This window comes from Podarcis liolepis, assembly GCF_965112155.1.
Source record: "Podarcis liolepis genome assembly, chromosome: 5".
Classification (NCBI taxonomy): Eukaryota; Metazoa; Chordata; class Lepidosauria; order Squamata; family Lacertidae; genus Podarcis; species Podarcis liolepis.
In genome coordinates, this window is record NC_139556.1 from 59718351 (window position 1) to 59740388 (window position 22038).

General features: G+C 44.3%; 3 protein-coding genes across 4 annotated transcripts in view; 1 reads left to right on the forward strand and 2 right to left on the reverse strand.

Moving 5' to 3' along the window:
* The window catches only part of PDZD7 (PDZ domain containing 7), a 31842-nt gene extending 21150 nt beyond the window's left edge, over positions 1 to 10692 (reverse strand). The window contains exons 1-5 of the mRNA XM_083505135.1: positions 10575 to 10692; positions 8016 to 8563; positions 6041 to 6181; positions 4646 to 4820; positions 956 to 1132 (exon numbers count right to left, since the gene is read on the reverse strand). Of these exons, the coding sequence (XP_083361261.1) occupies positions 956 to 1132; positions 4646 to 4820; positions 6041 to 6181; positions 8016 to 8208 (686 nt within the window). The 5' untranslated portion in view covers positions 8209 to 8563; positions 10575 to 10692. The remainder of the gene's footprint in view (positions 1 to 955; positions 1133 to 4645; positions 4821 to 6040; positions 6182 to 8015; positions 8564 to 10574) is intronic.
* Positions 1 to 22038, forward strand: part of SFXN3 (sideroflexin 3) — a gene marked incomplete at its 3' end in the record, with an annotated part of 174596 nt that overhangs the window by 135047 nt on the left and 17511 nt on the right. The window lies entirely within an intron of this gene.
* LOC310707775 (proton channel OTOP1-like) lies at positions 11482 to 21975 on the reverse strand. Of its 2 annotated transcripts, XM_083505152.1 has the most exons (8): positions 21931 to 21975; positions 21664 to 21699; positions 19709 to 19986; positions 18646 to 18782; positions 17803 to 17861; positions 16838 to 16965; positions 14860 to 15779; positions 11482 to 12118 (listed from the first exon to the last, which is right to left on the reverse strand). In XM_083505152.1, exons 3-8 carry the CDS (start codon positions 19956 to 19958, stop codon positions 11888 to 11890), a joined length of 1725 nt encoding a protein of 574 aa, XP_083361278.1. In that variant the 5' UTR covers positions 19959 to 19986; positions 21664 to 21699; positions 21931 to 21975; the 3' UTR covers positions 11482 to 11887. The 2 variants fall into 2 exon arrangements, with proteins under 2 accessions (XP_083361278.1, XP_083361277.1); XM_083505151.1 differs by lacking the exons at positions 21664 to 21699; positions 21931 to 21975 and having other exon boundaries at positions 19709 to 20022.

The following is a 22038-nucleotide window of genomic DNA, read 5'->3' on the forward strand; positions in this document are numbered from 1 at the left end:
TCAGCTGTGGCTTCTCTGAGGCTGCATGCATTTGGGACTGAACAAACTTGATTGAAAAAGTCTAAAGACAAGAGGCAAGAGGGCTGCTACAGTCGCATACAAATGCTACACAGACACAAGATAATACTACAGACACAAGATACGGCCATTTTACTCTAGATTAATTAACCTGAAAGAAGGATCTATATTTGGTATCAAATTCAAATAAGATTGAATAACCATTACACTCACAGCCCTGTACCAAAAGAGTGGGGGGAAATCTACCTTTTTCTCATGATAAACCTAACCCAATTTTACATTTAAAATGTGGATCAAGGGTGTTAAAGAGCACCTACTAAACAGATCCAGTAAGTTTCATAAGATTTACACCCAAGTAAACATGCATAATTGAGGTTTAAGCTAGCTCTGGTAGTTTATTCTGCGGCTTGCAGAGTGAGCAAGGATAGCAAGCAAAACAAGTTCTACAATGCACCACTGTATTTCTACAAAGTATTGTATCGTATCATTATGGCTGGAGCTTCTTAATACAAATGGTTCCTAAGTATTATGCAGGGATAGTAAACCTAATCTTAGGCAGCATTCAAACCATCCATTTAAAGATGTCTTCTTCCAAAGAATCCTGGAAATTGTAGATTGTTCAGGGTACTGGGAGTTGTAGCTCAGTTAGGAATAAATTACAGTTCTCAGGATTCTTTGGGGGAAGCAATGTGCTTTAAATGTATGGTGGGCACTCAGCCAAGGTGGTATCAAGATTCCAAAACAGTTAAAAGCGGCAAGCTCCAGTGTCAAACAGCTCTTTAGTGCTCAATCAGAACAAAGGCAATTCAGGATTTTTCTCTGTTTGCTCTGACTGAGCACTAAAGAGTGGATTTTCCCTGAGAACTGAGTTGGGTGAGCAGAAAACCGCTCAGACTCATGCTTTCAAGTGGAAGTGTGGACAAGCCTCAAGACTTACTTGGAGACGTAGATACCAAGGCCATACTCTTTCCCCCCACGGATGTTGAAACCCAAGCAGTAGTCATCAGAGGTGGTATACAGGTGAATGATCCTCCGCCTCCCAATCTCAGAGCTCGTGTCTGATGGAGTTGAGCCACTCCTCTCCACAATCAGGCGCTTGTTCACCACATCAACCCTGTGGCGAGATAAAGAATTCACCCTGAAATATTTTTGAATGGAACTTGGAAAATCAATAAGCCCATAGGTGGCGGGCAGAACGTAACCAGAATTGCAATCTGGATGTTGAACAACCGTATCTGAGACTTAGGAATAGACCCAAGGAACAGGATGATTTATTTATTTTTTGTACACAAGGAGGGTTCGCTCGTCTTCCACCTACCCCAGCTACCACCCTGAGAAAAATAGCTCTCTCCATGTGGCAATTAGGCTTAGAGGAAAGCTTCCATGGATGCAAATGGGAGCTCTTCCCTCTTAGGGATAATTGCCATGTGGGAGAGTGGGGCTGAGTAAGGGGGAGAGAGGGAGGGAGGGAGGGAGAGAGAGAGAGAGAGAGAGAGAGAGAGAGAGAGAGAATGAGAATTAATGTGTCCATGTGTGAGACAGAAGGAGAATGAAAGCAATGTGGGGTGGCTCCAGCCACACTAGCATATGGCCACCTCTGGAACAAAGCTTTATTTGAATCAGGGCTTATTAGGGCTGACACCCAACACACCAAAACATGTCTCCAGAACATGCTTTTAACAGAAGCTTTGAGCATGTCCACTCCCCTCCTCTGCTTTATGCAACCATGTCCCACCCATATCTTTTCCATAAGTGTGTTTCTGACTGACAAGCAGGCTTGAGCCTGGGCATTTCTGGTTTCAGAAGAGAACCTCTCTATGCTGGATCTGGGGATGATGTATTGTATTTTAGGAAACTTATATCCAGTGCTATTTTTCTAGAAAAATAGGTGCCAGAACGCAACATGAACACCTCCCTCGTTCTCTTAGAATTGCAAAGGGGCCCACAGACCAGCATAAGATAAAACATATGGATAAACTGAACACATAAGACTTAAAACAGGTAAGGAATAAAAGCTAGTAGTTAAAAGGTATATCATACATAACTTAAAAAGATAGAAACAAGGACAAATGGTTAAAAGCGACGATAAAGGAGGGAGTGTGAAGGAGCATGGGTCTTCTATTTTGGGCCTAGTTTGTGGCGCAATAATATGATAATCACCAACAAGTATAACCTAAAACAAAAGCAGTCAGAAAGCCCCCCCCCCTATAAACTAGATTAGAAGAATGTGCCAAAGCTTGCACATAAGCTTGGCACCAGCCAAACCTCCTGGGGAAAACATTTCCAAAATCACAGGGGCTACCACTAAGAAGGATTTGAAAACCTGTGCAGACCTGTCAATCATTAGCAGACCAGTTGCACACTTTGAGGAATGATTTCAAAAGATCTGAGGGCATATTAGAAGATACCTTGCCTGAAATTAACTACAAAGTAGCCCAGTCCTGCAAGCAAATCAGGAAAAAACAAGCAAATGCACCAGTGCATCAGAAACAGCACCTGAATCTTAGAGACAAATTTCACGTATCTACTTACTGTGATATAACTGATACACCTGAAGCTAATATGAAGAGAAGTGAAATGTATGTGAAGAAGTATCAAGTGGATAAAATTTTCTAAATAATACAAACTTATCTGATGTATGATATTTACAAGATTCCCAAAAGCTAGTGGACTCATACCCTCAGGACTTAAATGTGAACCTTTTGTGGGCAACTACAGCAGTTCTACTGTTATATGCCACGAAGTTTAATGAAACAGAAAACATGAAATTCAGTCGTGGATCTTTCACAGAAATGAAAGACTGAATACAATATGTACTTCCAACTGAAGAGATCGGGTTATGAATGCTGTGAATAATGCTTTTCCTACAGTGGCGTAACGTGGGTTGTCAGCACCCGGGGCAAGGCAAGTAATTTGCGCCCCCTAACCTGTGGATTTGCGCCCCCTGACCCCTGGATTTGCACCCCCTAACCCTAACCCCCAGATGTTGCGCCCGGTGTGGCCGGCCCCCCTGCACCCCCCACGCTACGCCACTGTTTTTCTCAGCTGAAATGAATAAAAAGCCCTCAGAGAGAGAAAAATAGGTATTGATTCCCTTTCCCTACTGCTTATGGAAGCGAATGTGCTTCATCAAGTCAGTTTTGATGAATTTATCCAGAGTTTTGCAGTCAGAAAACTTAGAAAGAAGCTATTTTAATTTCAACATGTCTTGTGTCATTTCCAGAAATAACATGTTGTTTCACAGTTTAGCATTGTTTGATTTTGAATTGCATATGGGGGCACCGAAATCTTTTCAGTGCTTAGGGGCTCTAAGGGCTTTAATCCAGCCCTGCTGCTAACAGAGCAGTGGCGTAGCGTGGGGGGCCGGCCGCACCGGGCACAACTTCTGGGGGTTAGGGCTAGGGGGCGCAAAACCACGGGTTAGGGGGCGCAAATCCACGGGTTAGGGGGCGCAAATTACTTGCCTTGCCCCGGGTGCTGACAACCCATGCTACGCCACTGTAACAGAGTCCCATGCATGTCCCCTTGATCCTCTTCTCTTTTCCTCTTTCACATTAGCAGATGATTTCCCAGCCCTCTGCTCATCACTATTCATTTCCTATCTACATATTATGCACAAAGCCCGTGTCCAGCCTCATTTCCCCATGTGTTTTAATGGCCTGTTTATTCATCCCAATTTGTCTGCAGGGAGCTTTGGCGATGTTACCTAAAAGCAGGAGTTAGCCCACATTTTCCAGTGCATTTCCCTGTTACTTTCCTTAATACAAAAACTCTGATCTTTTGAGGTAGGCTTGCCATATGTCAGGAAAATTCCTGACACGTCCTGGTTTTCAGGTGTAAAAATGGCGTGGGGGAGAGAGGGATTTTGCCAAATCGGCAAAATGTCAGGCAAAACCCAGATGTATGACAATGCGATGGAAAAAGCAGCGGAAACAGCTCCAAAAGCTTAAAATCACTATTTTAGGGGTAGGTTCCCCCCCCCCCCAAGTAGTTTGGTGGTTTCCACAAAAGCTCTACAACTTTGGGGTCTTCCTAAAAAAAAAAGTTTGTGGGTGTCATGAATTATACTTTTTGAAATATGGCAACCCTGTTTTGAGGGATCGTTGCATGACATCCTAGTCAACTACAGCTGGCTGCACAACACACCTTTAAAACGCAATTAGAGCACCTTGCTCTCCCTGCAAGAATTCTGAGAGCTGTAGTTTGCTAAGGGCGCTGGGAATGCTAGCTCTGTGAGGGGTAGACTACAGTTCCCAGGATTCTTTGGTGAAGGTGGTGGTGTGCTTTGAACGTGCTTTAAAAGGTATGGTGTAAACACAACCCAAGCAGTGCAACTGTATGTGATTGAACCCCACCTTGAAACAGCAGTAGTCTGGAAGTGCCCTAAGTCAGAGGGGAGCATTTAGCCCAGTAACCCCAGGTCACCTTGACCCATCCCTCTCCTGCGCCCTGGTCAGAGTTCATCCCGATAGCATCTCCTTGCTTCTCACGAAACCCGATCGCACCTTCTCTGCTCCGCTGAGCCCAGCACACTTGCCTCGGCCCTTACAAACAACACATTGTGATTTTTGGTTACCCAAGGGCCTGCTGACAATAGGGTGTCACCATAGCAGGCAGTTCCGCTTACCATGTGGTCTTTTCTTTGGAGAACTTTATCCCTGGCACTTTGCCCATGCGTCTCACGACCATCCGCAGCCGGTTGTTCCCCGTCAGGACTTTGACTGCGCTTCCCATTGTAATGTTCTCCAAGCTCACACTATTCACCTCTGTGATTTTATCTCCAACACACAGCCCAGCCTGTTCTGTTGGTATTAAATACAGGTAACTCAACTTGGGCTAAGGATTAGAGAGGGTTTCTCTTTCCTGGTTTTCTTTTGTTTTTGTTTTTTTACAGTATTACTAAAATGACAAAATATAAAAGTATGTAGCACACACATTTTAGAATAAGGCAAGGTTTCTCAAACTTTCTACTCCCAGTTGAAACAGCTGAAAACTACTGAGGCCTACCTCAGTCACAAAATGGTGGTTCAGGAAGCATAGTTTGGAACAAACAGCTGGCATTTACTGACATCGTTTCCCACTGATATCCAATCTATCTTTGTAAATTGTTAAACTCTGCCGCAGCATTGTTCTTGTGGCAAGGAGTTCAACAGGTCAGTTTTCCTCATGCTAAGTACATAATTTGCCATGGAGGTATTGTGAGGGCCTCCTCATTTCAGGCAGGATTTGCTGATTCAGGGGCTCCAATTGGAAAACACTTAAAAAAATATTTTCCCCTCCCCATTCCCACATGACCCTAAAAGTATTTTTACCCATCTTCTGTAATTTATTCTCCCACTCTCCTTTCACATTCAACTTCTACCTAATTTCTGCCCCTCTCTCACAACTACAAGTTTCTTTCATCTCTCCTCCTTTGTCCTTAGACATTTGCTTCTTCCTCCTGTAAAAGCTTTTCTCTCTTATCCCCTTCCTTTATATTCCCAGTTTATTTATATAACAACAACAGCCTTTTTCTTTATAATTTCCTTCTTTGGCGCTTTCCCCTCCGAGGAGGGAGAGGACCATGTACACCACATTGAGTTCCTTGGGGAAAAGGTGGGCTAAAAATGTAATAAATAATAATAATAATAGCCTTGATAGCATATTTTCTCTCTCTGTTTAAAAGACTTATTCTTCACTGGAGCTCTAAAGACCTGTATGCATGGCTTTTGGAGAATCTCACATTTTGCAATGTCATGGAATTCTATACTGATGTGCTTCCAGAACTACTTAGCAACATGACAAATAAACATTGTCTCAAATAAATTACTTTGCTTGGGTCTTGTTGCAACCTCCAGACATGGGTTAGGTCCTGAAGAAGAACTGGTCAACACTGGAAGACCACTTGCTGGCAAAGATTTAAGTCTAGGTGATTCTGCCAGTGTTGCAGGCACTAGAATGAAGTCCTGGTTTTATGGCCAGAACATCCAAGCAGCTTGTTGTCTGTTTTTAAGGCTGGAAGGGTTGGAGAGATTTTGCTTACCTGCACTGCTGCCCTCCTCCACCTTGCTGACGAAGATACCCAGGCCATGCTCCGAGCCTCCGCGCACACTGAAGCCCAGCTTCCCATCTGTGCTTTTTTCCACCGTAATGGCATTGATGGCATCACTCTCATCACTGTTAGCTGTCATGGGGATACAGCATGATATAATTATGAAATGGCACCACTAAGGACACTCACTGCGCTGGAATGACCAGCAAAAGGAGCTACCCTTGATCCTCTACCCTAACACTGGGAAAGTGATAGTAGAAAGAATTGCAAGAGAAATATGCCACACCTCCCTACACTCTGCATTTTAGCCTCTCTTCCCCACCATTGTGGGTCCACCAGACCCAGAAATGACATCTAGGCAGGCTGGAGGGCAAGCCATGAAATCCCCGACAGTTTACTTCCTAGGGAGACATGGGAGCGTTTGTCAAAGTGTATCTTCTCTGTCAATGCACACATGGATTTCCTATATAATATAAATGGTTACAATACACAGAACGCAAACATAGAATTGCAACGAGCATCTCCCCCTCCCCCTCTCCTATCAGGCAGCAATACTGTAAATGCCTTCACACCCTGGGAACATGGCCAGCACCAGAAGAGTTCCCAACTAGAACTGCTTTTTTATGTGGATGTGATTTTATACTATTTTATTTTGCTCTCAGCTTTTCAATTTTGTCATTGGTGTTTTTATCTTGACACTGGCTATTGACCGTAATAAAACGACTGCAACATGTTAATAGGAGCCATGGGAGTGGCTCAGTACAGGGCAAGGTCAAATGAGGAGGCAGATCAGTCTATTGGGGGGGGGGGTTGGGGTGGCAGGAGCCTTTTCTCCTCTAAATCTCTAGATTTTGACCTCTATATATCAAGGAGCCTGTAAAACGTTCTATATGACACCTATATGTTTTGCCACGTGGGGCAAATAGAAGAATGGGGGGGGGAGGGGGGCAGCCCCAGAGAAAGTGTTAAGCTCTATCTCCATCATGGCCCTGATCCAAATTAGCTCTTCCTCACCCTATGATCCCTATGGTTGCTATTCACAATTAAAATCAGGCTCATGCAGAGCTTGTCTGAGGCCTGATGGAGGAGTCTTTTTAGAATAAGGTTATAGACCCTGAACAGTGTAAGTCTGGCAGGCCTGGTGGCACTCCCTGTTTGGCTGGCTTAGCCCTCTGAGGCCTGGAACAGGTATACCCAGCTGTATCTCACCCTTTCTGCTTGAGCCTGTTTAAAATACACCCTGTTTAAAAAAGGATCCACAGTTCTGCTCATGGACTTCCCATGCTGTGTCTTCTTTGGTCCTCAATCAGAAAGTGGCAGCATAGTAGAAAGTCCCATTTTGCTGAGGCTCAGCATTCTGGGAAGCTGCCTGAATCAATTTTATCTCTCTCCCTCAATGTAGAGGCTAATTTAGGGGAGCCCGACTGGTTCAGTTGCACTTGGCGTGCCATAGGGGCCACTGCAACTATAATGTAGTATGGAAGGCAAGAGGTATGGGGTGCTGAATTTTGAGACCCCAAGGTCTGCCACCGCTCCATGTCCCCTTACCTCTGCCTCTAACACCTCATTTCTTTGCACCAAATAATTGCCGAAAACAACCCATCCTATATAACATGAGGTAACATTTACTTCCTGGAATTATGCATATTACAAATGCATGTTTCTAATTACTGTGATACTTCCTAATCACATAATTAGCTTATTTACTAATACTGGAATGTATATAAAATTGCAGGGCAATGAGGTGTGCATGCTAATTGGCTCTCCTGGGTCACAGCAACTTCCTCATAAATCTGCAACTGATCTTGCAAGGAAAGGAACAAACAGCACCATTTGGCTATGGCTCTACTCTTTTGCAAAAGGATGACACCAACTCTCTCCATCCAGCCAGGATCTGGCTTGGCTATGTAAGTAGAAATGACGTCCTTTGCACACTACCACCTCCCACCTTCACCCCCAACGGTACCTTCAAGGGGTGTATTGATGAGGATAACTCTTCCCATGGGGGACGAGGTGCGGTAGTCCCGAAGGTTTCCATTCAGGAGCCGGTTCTGCCTGCTCAGAAGGAGGCGATTGGCAGTGCTGATGTCACTGCTGGAGCCCCGGGAGTGAGTCGGGTAAATGATTTCACTCTGGAATGAATCAGGAGTGTATGCCATGGCAGGACAGGGTGCTGGTTACGCACAGAAGGACTCCCACTGTTGGATGGTGTCCCTTGGTGGGTTGGAGAAGCACACTGCGCTTGGGCCTGATTCCTTCAGGAAAGTTGGGTGAGTTTGTTACATTTTGGCCCCTTAGGTTGCTTCCCACCAGCGGAAACCGTTGCTGGACATGTTCCCATCAATCATAGTATTACCTCTCGTAGACTCATTTTGTTGTTGTCGATGGTGATGTTACCACTGAGGATTGTCCTTAGGAAAATTCACCTATGTTTAAAATGCAGGATCCAGTGAAAACATCTTGCCTCTCATGGGTTCAGATTCATGCTCCTTCTCTGCCTTCCAGACAGGTATGCTGTAATAATAGTAGTAGTGGTAGTAGTAGTAGTAGTAATAATAATAATAATAATAATAATACTATCATTTTTTTACCCTAAAGCCTTTAGTCAAATTTAAGTCCTATGCACATTTAACTGGAAGCAATTCCCATTGAATTTAATAGGACTTATTTCTATGTAAATAAGTTTAGGATGGCTGCATGAATTTCTTTTGAGTTTGTGGTGCAACAAGAACATGTTTTAGGCCACTCCAGAAGTCTCCTTGACGAGGGAGCGTACCCTCAGTCAGTCCCTCTAGGACCTGAACTTTGAGGACAGTCATAACAATATTTTTTGCACTCACAAGGTTGAGAAAATGAAATTTGTGGCTGGCAGAATTTTAACAAAAATATTACTAACTTTCACACAATGCTCACTGCACCCACTCTTTGAAGTTAGGTGTGTTTGTGTGTGGGGGGTGTCTTATGCTAATTCAACAGTTTCAGACATGAAGGCACTTCATATTTATTATCTAAGCAATATGGTGGATGAAGACATTTTTACAGTAAGACATAAGCACATTGCAAATGTTGTTTGAAACATTTTCAGTGTAGTGGGACTATTGTGTTCCATGGAATTTATGTAGAATAAAGAGCAGGAATAATATTGTTTGACTATGGCTGACCTAGCTAAGTGTAGAAAAATTAAAGCTGAAAAGAAAATGGATCAGATTCTTTTCCTTCCAGTGTCACAGTGTGATTCTATTTTAGCACTTTGAGTCTAAAACCATCTGTTGATTTCAGTGATGTATCTCCAGGTTTATGGCTTGGCAATTTTATAGAATCATATCATTCTAGAGTTGGAAGCTGACCATGAGGGTCATCTAACCCACCCCTTGCAATGCAAGAATCTTTCACCCAACGTGGGGCTCAAACCCACGACCCTGAGATTCAGAGCCTCATGTGCTCTACTGACTGAGCTATCCCAACCAAATCTTCCTGGTTTGCACAGAGTGACTGGATATGCACTTGTTCAGCTGAGACCAGAAGTAACCCTACCTTGATATGCTTATATTTCTCAAGGCATTTACTGCTTAAGAATTACACTAGGGCGACTTGAAGTGGGTACACTAGTTTACAGTAGCCAGTGCCAAGCTGAAATGCTTTCTGCTTGCTGTATAGATAAGAAAAGAAAAATTTTCTATTTTTTTTAAAAAAATAATTCAAAAACTTTTAATGGATTGTCCAAAAAACTAATACTTTTTAGAGCTTTGCTTGTAAATAACTCGAGATGCTGCAGGGATTCTGCTTTGATCTCTTAATGCTCTCTGCTGAATATCCTGGAAGCTTTGCATTCCACCCAGTATAAAGCAGTATGCAACAGCCAAAGCTTTTGCTCATTGTAACATTCTCAATAAGAAGCCTTAAAAGAGACTATGTCCCAAGCTTGGGCATTTGTTCCTCTACAGGGCTGTTCAGTCCGGGAAGATGGAGATCTCTCTGCTTTTGCTATGTAATCACTCAGGGGAAGAGAGGGGGATTTTCCAGCTTACTCTGCATCACTGATACGCAAGCCCCAGTCTCCCCCCCTGCCGCCGTCTCCTTGCCTGCACATTAGCTGGAATGAAGCCTGCGTGCGGAGTGACCTGACCTTAATAAATAAGTGATGTCATCTCTTCCATTAGAGATACAGCACGGGGGCGGGGACCGCAGAAACCCTTGTGGGAGAGGACAAGATATGGGGCACGCCCCAATTCTGATACAAGGCCACTAGTAGGCAACTTCTCAACAACCGTCGCTTCTGCTCGAGTGTGAGTGGAGCGGGATGTTTCAGCACCTTGGACAGGTCTCCCGAAAGCACCTGCATTAAATTGCATCCTGCTACCTGCAGGTAAACCTTCTCATGCCTAACGCCCTTGTTCAACTTGGCAACTCTCTCTGACCTAGCACAAAATAATCTACAGACAGTAGAGAGACGAAAAGGGAAGGATGACCCGCTCAGAAATGTAAATAACCCCTGATTAACATACCCCTCCCATGCCCCCCTCACCTGTTTCCATGTTGCTCTGCAAACTTCCTCACCTGGGACAGACACACAGTTGAGCCTGCAAACCTGGTGGCTGCTACAGGTACCTCTCACCTCCCTCGCATGGATTGGCTGGTCAAACCAGGAACAAGACCTCTCATAGGTCAGAAGAGCTGTCAGTTATTCGCAGCACTTCCTCGTTGTATCTCTTGTGGAGGGAAGGGGGGAAACTCAGCAGGTGTGTTTCTGGACTTGTAACAAGCAGAGAAGAATGGAAGCAGCTCCAACAGAGAACATTATTAGGACTATCCATTTGTTCTGCAGTCAAAGGGAACAGGTAACGGCATGTGATTGCTGAAGAGGCATGCATCCCCCCAATTTAAAATGGCTTACGTGTGTTAATTACTGGAAGCAATTTTTTAGATATCAAAATACCCCATTGAGATTATTGTCTATGTTTTGATGCTTTTGTTGGACTTTGTGTCCTGCTTATGTGTCTTGTACATTTATGATAATAAAAGGAGACATATCTATATTTTAGTAAGGTGTAGAGGAAAGTCTGTACACCTGGTAAATTAACTTCACATTTGAAGAAGAGATTCCCATTTTGCATTAGTACATTTGCTGGGCAAAATTATCTAAAATATACACATTTATTATAGCCATTAACATCTAGTCCTAATAGGGTGGCCAAATGCAAAAGAAAGCGGGTCCTTAGTAGTCACCTTTAATAGTTAGGCCACCTGCACCTGCTGAAATACTCTCTTCTACCCTGCTATATTGAAAGAGGCAGGAGCCTTGTTGTCTTTTGCACTAGTGATTGCACTGGACTAAAGCAGTTCCTGGTGCGCAGGCAAGACTGAACAGAGGTAAATCCCAACCAGAGTAGCATAGAGTTTTATTGAATTAGTCTATATCAACAGAGAACAAAATAGAATACAAATAAAGTCTGCGTAAAAGTAAACTGCAATTAAAACTCTACATGAAAGGAAATGTATTTGCTTTTGCTAAAACAACTAAAAATCAAAACATTAAAAATAAAATAGAGTTAAATAGGGGAGAAGGACATCATACTAGTTTAGTTAGTCTGCTAACCCCCTGAAATAAAACCTGCCAGGGAGATTAGTTCATGTACCAAACTTGCTAGTTGCCTGTCTCTGATAGAGTGGGCTTTCTCAAGTTGATCATTCAGATGCTCCTTGGACTTAAGAGAGGGGGATAGTCTGAGGAATGTGTGATTTGCTTGAAATTCTGGTTGGTGCAATAGGTAGATAGCTTTGCAACCCTCTCTTGTATAAAGGGCAGCTCCTTTTAGCTTCCCTCATGTGTGGGGGCACTTATGCTGCTCTCTTCATGATGTCAGGGTGCATTGGTGGTCCTAAGGCTGGTGGTGTTTTGCAGGTCTTGCAGTAAACTTCAAAGAGGCTAGCCACGGAGTGCATGCGGTAAAAGATGCCCAGTGGCAGGGAGATCTTGACCACGATGGCCCAGAGTGTGAAGCCATAGAAAGACTGCTCAATCTGGCTCACCAGGTGCGGGCGGGTCCCATAGGCATATAGAATCCACACCTAGTCAAACAAAGGAAACAGGGAAAGGAATAAAACCAACTTCAAACTGTTGGCACAAGTAGCCATTATCTTGGGGCAGCCGCATCCTTTCAAGGCAGGGATGGGGAGCGTGTGGCCCTCCATATCCTGTTGTTATTGTTGAACTACAACTCCCATCAGCCCCCTCCAGCATCTGGCGGGCCACCACTTCCCCATCCTTCCTGAAATGTCTCCCATACTTATTTAGCATTTGACGTGCCTATAGAGCACATGGAAAAGCTATGTTGTCTAGGATATACACGTTTTTCCACTGTCCCCTGTTCTGCTTTCTCAAGCACATGAACAACAATCAGAAGTTTTCATGTGCCAGATTAGAAGGTGCTCTTTGAGCCAATCTACATGTTCAGAGAAAGAACATGGGGCAGTGCTCCATGACTGTTGTAGGTCAGAATGTGAGAGGTGCGTCACACAGCTATATCTCCCCTTCCCTTTGCGTGAACATAAACAAGCAGCAGGTCATGAGTAAAGCTTGGTTAGAGCCTTTCTTTCTAAAACACCAGATTTCTTTGTGGTGGCAGGAGGGGAGTGGAATTAAATTTTGAAGACAGGGATAAAGTTCAGTTCCACTGCCTGGATTCCAAATTGGTACAGTCCCAGGAAAGTTGTAGCATTTGTGTGCCTCCTGAACATTTAGATCGGCCATTCTATAGATGGGGATGTTGTTCCACTTCAGCCAACTTTCTTTGGCAAGAAGATATGCTTTCCATGCAGTGCCAGAATGCTTCAGTTACGTAACTCAGGTCTTTGAAAATTTCTGTAAGCATGACATTTTAAACAATGATGATGCATTATGTTTTTAGATATGCGGGTTGCGTTCACATCTGGATGTGAACGGGGCTCCGGAACGGATCCTGTTCGCATCCAGAGGTACCAGTGTACCTACATTGGAGCTATAGGCTGCATAGGAATCCTCATTTATGTCGCTGTTGTGCTGTTTCCTTGATACTGTTTGCAATAAAAAAGAGGTGAGGGATTTGCATAAAGGAGAAACTAACAAATATGTACATTTTTGGAATCAGGAGGAAAGGATTTGTGATAGCAAAGCTTGACTTGGTGTTGCAAAGTACCAAATGCAGGTTGTTAGGTGACTAACGTTACAAGCCAAATAACCATTTTATAAGTACCTATGTTAGCTTCCTGCTACTCCAACCATCAAATAGTATTGTGGCACCTTAAAGACAAACAAGTTTTATTATGGCAGAACCTTTATGAAGAAGAGTCCACTTCATTAGACGCCTCTGATGAAATGGTCTCTGGTCCACATCTTGAAGGTGCCATAAGACTTTTTGTTGATCTTGGTTCTAATCCACTACTGCCCTCTACGGGTCACATAGATTCTCTCACTTGGAACACATTCAAGAACTGATTTTGCAAAGTTACAGTAGTTACTACAAATATTATTAGACAATCTCCTGTGTTTTCCATTTCAGATTTGGCATGCTTGGAGCTCTAACAAAATCAGCAACATTATGGCAAGATTAGTGCATGTAACATACTGGGGGGGCGTGGCGTTCTTCAATAAGGAATTTGGTAGAGCAAACTGAAATTTGGCAATGATGAGTAAAAAGCCTTCATATCAGCCTAGAAGAGCTAAGGCAAATACAGTAAGTTCAAAGAAGACTGGATATTGTTTGGAACATTTTCGAAAGTGAAACAGGCTGCTATAAGAGGTACTCACTTTCTTTTGCTCTGCAGTATTTAACTTGGAATTTCATGGTGTAAAGTAGGTTTCTAATGCTGCTTCTTGTTTAAAGACTACACTATTGAATTAAGGGTGAATTAACTTTTAATATCTTTTTATACCTTGTCATTAAATATTTATGACATGTTTGTAATTTCTTTATGTACTGTAACTGATGTGTTGATGATAGTTTTAATCAATAATAATTTTTTTTTTAACATTTTAGGAAATGGTGTCATTCTATGTTGGTGTATAACAGGGTTCACCAACATGGTGCTTGTGGGCACCAGTGTTCCCGTCAGTACCTATTGTGATGCCCACAAAAGGTCTTGAATTGGACACCCATCCTCTCATCTATTCTGAACACAGGAGAGGTGCAAAGAGCTTCTCTCTGGGAGAGTCCTGGGATGGATGATAAAAAGGCAGCTACATCAGCTACCTCATAGAAAAATGCTCCTTGCAGTTCTCTGTTCAGAAATCAACTGCTCTTGGTAAGTGAGCACAATGTTGCCTGATAAAAAGCAACTTTGCCAGCCACACCTGGGTGTAGGACAGTGTCCAATCCTGTAAGAACCTGTTTCCCATTCTTGAAGTGGCTGGTAGTTGTGGACATGTCCTTACCATTTTGCAGTTGTGTCCCTCTTTCTGCTGTTTTAGATGTGGCAGCCATTTTGTGTCATGCCACGTTCCCCATGGCAGCCATGTTGTGTTGCACCACAACCTCAAGATAGCCATTTCGTGACTGGTATCTGTTGCACTTTCTGGTATATAGCTTGGCCTGGGCCTAGTGAATACAAACCACAAGTCTTCACTAGGCCTGGGCTAAGACTTACTTGGCATGCTGACATAGATTGATCATATTATCAAAACTAAGCCAACAGAGACTACTGCCTCAATTATGCCATGGGCAGCCTGGTTCCTGGTTGCATAGGGTCTCCCTAGACGCCCTTTCTACAAAATCCCCCACCCACTGCAATTTTGGTGCAACCTTTAGAACTGTCTTAAACCAAACCCAACTTACCGATATGTTGTAGAAGATGAGGAGAATTGAGATGTTTTGTAGGACCTTCCTTCTGATACTTTGTTTTTTAGGTTCTCTCTGAATGTGTGAAATCTGGAAGAGGGATGGGTCATCACCATGATCTGACAAGTGCATGGGCAGTTGATTTTCCAAACTGGCCATGATGTTGGTCAGTGTATGGGTTTTGGCGTAAGCTCTATTGCCATCCTGTTCTGCAGGACCTCTGGAAATGGAAAAGATCCAGCTGGCAGCAGCAGAATTGCTGTTGTCTTGGCCATCTGGCTCTTGAGGGAGGCTTGAGTACAAAGCTTCAGTAATGAAGAGATTCTGTCCCAATATCTGGATGGTCTTGCAGAGGGAGAAGCAGAAGTCTAAGAGGTGGAGGCCACCATTGGTATGAAGAAATAAGATGGCAACCAAAGAGAAGATGGATACCATGAGGGGACCACAGGAGCTGCCCAGAAGCAAGGTGACATCTAAGTTTCTTACTACGCTCTTGTCAGAAGGGAGAGCTGCAGATTTTTTCTTCATTCTATAGGTGGCAATGCCAATCAAAGTTGCCAGGAACATGGCTGACAAGAGCATAGAGTTGAAGATGTAGTATGTCCGTAGGGCTTCAGGAATGGTGTGGGGAGACTTGGCAAGCACTCCAAAGGAGATCATCACCCCAAATGTTGCTGAAATGGCCAAGGCCCCCAGCACTAGCCCCACAAAAGCCCCACTGAGATGGAAGTGTGCCTTGTGAGTGAGCTGGGGCTTTTGGCTGGGGCTTTGCCGCCCTGTGTTCTTCCAGATGATGTACAGCATTGTAGAAGAGAAGAGACTGAACTCAATGTTGAAGGGATGCAGGTAGGCGGCCCCTTCTGAAAAGATGTGGCAAAGGCTGGTGGTACAGATGCAGCTGTTGGTGTGGGAACCACCTGTAGGAAGAATAGGACGCTTGTGCTAGAAAATGGATATATGTTTAGCAGAGGAACAACAGCAACTTTGAACTGGAAAAGAGGACAATTCTGTCCACTTTGGTCACACCCACAGCAAATATTTAAAGCATTCTTACACCACTTTAACACTCATGGAGAATCCTAGGAACTGTAGTTTGTTAAGGGTGCTGGGAATTGTAGCTTGGTGAGGTCAGTACTACAGTTCCCAGGATTCTTTGGGGGAAGCCTGACTGTTAAAATGGTATTAAGAGCACTTTTTGGTGTGGCTGTGCCCTGTGTGTAGTTGAGAAACCTCACACAGCTCTTTTCCACCGGCTCATATAAGACCAGCACAAACAGTTGGGCCTGGTGAGCACTCAATGTTCCCATCCCCTAAAATTATAATCTGTGGGTTGCCATCTGATTTTATTCTGCTCCAAATTTGATTTTAAGCTGCATTTTAATTGATTGTTTGATTTATGTTTTTAATGTAACATACTTTGATGGTAGCCGCCCTGAGCCCGGTCCTGACCGGGGAGGGCGGGGTATAAATAAAATAATAATAATAATAATAATAATAATAATAATAATAATAATAATAATAATAATAATAATAATTTTCTGCTTTCTTCATCCAATCATGACAACTTTATACCAAAAGGCTAGAGAACGGATGTGAATGCTCAGAGAACATACATTACTGGGCTACCATATAAGTATAGTAAGATAGCAAGTAAACAGAAGTCCCTTGGACAGGGTTGCCATACGTCCAGAATTTCCTGGACATATCCAGAATACCACATTCCTCAGCAGAGTCTGGGTGGAAATAGGCCAAATGTCCAGGAAAATCCAGATGTATGGCAGCCTATGTCAGCAGCTTTACAACTTTGCTGTCCGGATTTTCCCTGTTTGAAATATGGCAGCCCTACCCTTGGATTGGAACCATGCCTTTGGTCACTTTGAAAGACTTAGTTCCTAAGTTTGTCACTGATCAAGCCAAGCCATTTGTAGACCTCTCTCTGAGAGCTCCCTCCCCAGATGAGAAGGACGGTTTGTACCATGGGGGGCCTGTGAAGTCTCTCCCTTGTGAGCATCATAAAATTCTTCCAGCTGCTTCATGGACTCATCCAGCACCACACTCATCCACAGGAGCACGTTGGTGGCCAGAGTGTGCATCAGCCCAAACCTAGAAGTCACAGGGAGAAAGGAGGAAGGGAATAAATTAAAGATCTCTGCACCTCACCCTTCCCCACTCAATTTGGTTCAAAGGTAGATAGAGGCTCCCTGGCCCCAATCCAAACATTCCTCCCAGCCATGATTAGCATCTTTGTAGCCATTTCATGCACTGGCATTCTTACGAGGCTGCCAAAAACCTGACTCGCTTTTCCCTGCACGGTTGCCTCATCTGCAACATTCAGATTCTTCCAGGCGTCCTCATCCTTGCCAGAGGCAGAATTTTCATATTACAGCTACCCAATGCAAACCCTCCTGTGGTGCAATGGGTCAGCACATCTGCTTGTTAATTGGAAGGCGAGCGGTTCAAGCCCTCTCAGGGACAGCTGCGGGCATTGCAGGGGGTTAGACTAGATGACCCTCATGGTCCCTTCCAACTCTATGTCTCTGATTCTCTGTGATTCTAATTGCATCCAGTGCAGTGCTAAGTGCGTGCCCTAGCAGTGCAATGATTACTGTTTGTGCAACAGGACTTTCCTTCCCTGCCTGCGCACCCCTTAAATATGTTCTGGACTTTCCTTCATCCCTTTGGAGCACATTTAGGGAAAGGGCACAGTGTGGGGGTGAAGAGGAGGAAAGTTCTGCAGTACAAACAGCAGTCTTTGTGATGATTGGATGCTTTCATTTATTGCATTTTTATCCCACCTTTGAAGAAAGATGGATGAAATAATAAAGAATCCCATAGGTTAGAAAAGACTGTACTCCTTTGAAGTTCAAACCTTGGACCAGTGTGTATGCCTGGTAGCTGTTTGGGTTGCTGATTTTACATAGCTCAAGAGAATACACCTACCTGTTTAGATGCTGGTGTTCCTGGATGCAAACTTTAGCATTAAACAACAGCACTGAGACCTGAAAAGAAGGGAAAGAAGGTGCCAGGGAGGGGAAAGAGACAGAAGATCACATCACCATTTGCCACTAATCGTATAAACCAGTCTTCCCCAACCTGGTGCTCTCTGCGTTTATTGGACTCCCAACTCCCATTAGCCCCAACCAGGAAGGTCAATGGCCAGGGAGGATGGAAGTTGTAGTCCATGTGGGTTAAAGCACAGAGCCTAGGACTTGCTGATCAGAAGGTTGGCGTTTCGAATCCCCGTGACGGGGTGAGCTCCCATTGCTCAGTCCCTGCTCCTGCCCACCTAGCAGTTCAGAAGCACGTCAAAGTGCAAGTAGATAAATAGGTACCGCTCCGACGGGAAGGTAAATGGAATTTCCGTGTGCTGCTCTGGTTCGCCAGAAGTGGCTTAGTCATGCTGGTCACATGACCCGGAAGCTGTTTGCCGGCTCCCTCGGCCAATAAAGCGAGATGAGCACCACAACCCCAGAGTCGGCCATGACTGGACCTAATGATCAGGGGTTCCTTTACCTTTAGCTTGACTATGGTTGCTGAAAGCCCACTAGGTTCAGGAAGCCTGGCACAAACTGTTCCTCCAGTACTCTGAAATTTTGCCTTATGCACTGCCTCTTTAACAGTAGTGAAGGTTTTGCAAGGAGAAAGAACACAGTGGAGAGAAGCCGAAGGGGCTGGGATCCTAGATGTGTGACAGAAAAGGAAGGAGAATAGCTAACTCCTCTAAGGCTGAGCTTGCCTGTGCTGTGGCATCCCCACCAAATATCTGACCACATTTGACCTCACCTGGATGATGGTAAAAACAGCCTGCACGACAGGGAAGGTGGTGATGAGCATGGAGGCGCAGTGTTGCAGCTCATAGCTGTACCCCAAGGAGAGGCAGTCCAGAACCAAGGTGGCCAGCGCAAAGAGAGAGAGACCGCCTGCCATGACAAGACAGCACGGTCACCACAAATGCGGCACAGAAAGCAGGCACTCTGATAATTTATTCAGGAAGCAGAAGGGGGCAGGAGGTCCATTCATATTAAGTGCCAAGACCGTGGGACCAGAGAGAGCAAGGGGAACAGGCTTCCTGCTGATGAAGGAAAGCATATGCATCCTGACAGTTCCACCCTGTCAATTCCAAAGTGAGTCCCCAGTGCCTTTCTCCACTGACCCATAAGACTACAGATTAAAAAACAACAACATGAGCTGCATGGGAAGGGGAATTGTGAAACAAGACTGAGAAATCTGTGGTTTCATGGAAGTCCCCACCCTTGCCAATCACTGCAATGCTAATAGGGGTAGGCCGCTGATGCGAGAGGTTGTTTGTGAGAACAAATTGGCTGATATAACCAGTGCTTTTTTTTCTAAAAAAGTGTTTAGGGGTACTCTCATTTTGACTCATGAAAACCACCATTTTGTAGTTCAAATCGGAGAAAATACAGTAAATGGACAAAGTCAGAGATTCATGAAATGTTTAGGGGTATGCGTACCCCTGCGTTGTCCAGAAAAAAAAGCACTGGATATAACAATAGGCTCTCTGTTTCTCTGAAATGAAATGAAGTGCAAGTCAGGCTAATAGCAGAGTGGGCTGAAATTCTGAAATATCTTCTGGTTGGCTTGGATCTGTCAGACACCAGCAGATCCAAGAACCACATTTTCTCTGCAGGATTCAACTGTAATGGTGTCTTGTGTATCACAGCTCCTCTAGTGCACTTGCCTGAGTCCCCTTTTAGTAGAAATGCCAAAACTTTGGAAGGGCAAGGAGGTTTCATTGCTAGTGATGGTCTTCGTTGTTTGAAGGATTGCACAATTTGCTTGGGCACGGGCATTTTGCAAAGGATCCTATCTGTGTTAACATCTCTACCTTTTAGCCAGCTTGCTCCTGCCTGGTGATCCTGGTGCCTTTTCAGCTGCTTGTTGCGGGAAGAGTGGCAGCCAAACCAGAGCATCCAGATGCAGGAAGAGATCATGAGGGCCTCCAGGAAAGCATGGACGTTGCGGCTCTGTGAGCTGTGCTGGTGCATCTCAGCAAGGAGCACTGCACTGCCCACAAATGTCAGAAGCACCAAATAGAGGAGGGAAAGCAGGGAACTGGAGAGCATAGTAGATGCCATGGCTAAGCAGGGTCTTTTTGCTGGGTATCTGCAGTGCAGCAAGGTATAGCTCAGCATTACAGGGAACATAACTGTAGACAGAAATAGACTCGAGAGAGAAAGGTCAGGAACACACATCCTATGCGCCATGCTATATAACCATGTGGATCTTATAACACAGAGACATGCACACAGCTCAGTACTAGGGCTGTAATAGTACATGCATTCCCTTCAGCCTGCCCAGTGTATGAGTCCAAATGAGTCCAAAATTTTGAACTGGCAGTGCTTTTCAACAGTTTATCCCAGGGGTCAGCAAACTTTTTCAGCAGGGGGGCGGTCCACTGTCCCTCAGACCTTGTGGGGGGCCAGACTATATTTTGGAGGAAAAAATGAACGAATTCCTATGCCCCACAAATAACCCAGAGATGCATTTTAAATAAAAGCACACATTCTACTCCTGTAAAAATACCAGGCAGGCCCCACAAATAACCCAGAGGTGTATTTTGAATAAAAGGACACATTCTACTCATGTAAAAACACGCTGATTCCCGGACCGTCCGCGGGCTGGGTTTAGAAGGTGATTGGGCTGGATCCGGCCCCCGGGCCTTAGTTTGCCTACCCATGGTTTATCCCATGGTGGTCCACTGCCAGGCTGCATGACTTCCAAAGGAGAATGTTAGGATGTTAGAGTTGGTTCCTTATTCTGCATTTGATTCAGCTGCAGCTGTAGTGTGGAAAAGCTCTGGGCAATTTAACACCTTTGCACTATAAAAACAAGTCATCACAAATTGTATACATCCATGTCACCAGGAGAATGTGACCTAGCTGCGTGACTAGCCCACAGCTTCTGTCACGAAGAGGAAAATCCCAGGAACAAAAAGCTCATCTGGCCTGGTGCTCAGTGCCAGGGAATCTGTCTTCCACAAATGGGTAACAATGCAATGCTTCCTAACCATGTTTATTCAGAACTAAATCCTACTGAATTAAGTGGGATGTGATCCCAGGTTGTGCCGTTAGGATTGCAGCCTAAATCATCCGCCTCCACCCTCCTCTGCAGTCATATACTATACTACACTACTACTTACTACTACTACTACTACTACTAATTTTATTATTTATACCCCACCCATCTGGCTGGGTTTCCCCAGCCACTCTGAGCGGCTTACAGCATATATAAAAAATTGTAAAACATCAGACATCAAAATTTTCCTGATACATACCTAATGAAATCAAACCCCAAACCTATAACCATCCCCTTCCAATGTCTACCCATAGTTACACTTGTATTCTCTGCAAGATGTATGAGAGATATATGGACACAACAGGAAATGTTTTTGGAGGGCATGGATTTGAATTTTAGATTGCTGGGGTCAGACTTAGGGGGTGCTAATCAATAAACTCTTCTCTTGTTAGGTTTTCCATGAACCCCATCTGCCTAGTGTACAGCCCTTCATATACTGTAACGCAATTGCAAAATCAAGCTTTGGGCCAAAAACACAAAGTGAGGAATGTGAGGCTTGCTAAGACGGGCTGGATCAGAGGAGTCAGAAGATTGATATTGTGTCCTGCAACACAGGTGCTTTTCTTGGAAGCAATGTGCCTCCTACTAATAGCTAGGTTGATGCACGGGACTCTTTTTCTTGGATAGTGGGAACCCTAACACCACATTTTGCAGCTGAAATAATGGGGTGATCCTGCATCAACAAGAACATTAGTTGTCACTCACCCTCCAGAGATAGTTGAAATTACTAAACAGACTTTCCTGGGGGGTAAAAAAAGAAGGCAATATCATGAGTCTTTGCACGTGAGCATGGAATCCACCAATTTTTGAAATGGAAAAATGATACCCCAAGCACTCCCTCCAGAATTCTTAGGGATGGAGCCCTTCCCCTTGGAACAGTGGAATCCTTGTATACATGCTCATTATAAGATCTAGATTCCAAAGCACACCTTATTCTGCTCTAGGCCCTTTCCCTTGCAAGATCCTACTCACCTGGTCGTGTCATGCTGCTGAGAGTCCAGTTCTCTCGCATGCCTACCACAGATTTGGGATTTATCTCAAGGAACCAGCAAGGCGAAGGTATTAATATACCAGGAACGA

Excerpts from the sequence above, each read along its gene's own strand:
- LOC310707775 (XM_083505151.1), bottom strand. The coding sequence starts at position 20,015 with ATGCTGAGCTATACCTTGCTGCACTGCAGATACCCAGCAAAAAGACCC. Across the intron at positions 18,783-19,708 it reads AGGAGCAAGCTGGCTAAAAG|GCGGTCTCTCTCTCTTTGCG; the intron begins GTAGAGATGTTA and ends TTGTCATGGCAG. Across the intron at positions 16,966-17,802 it reads GAACACCAGCATCTAAACAG|GTTTGGGCTGATGCACACTC; the intron begins GTAGGTGTATTC and ends TGTGACTTCTAG.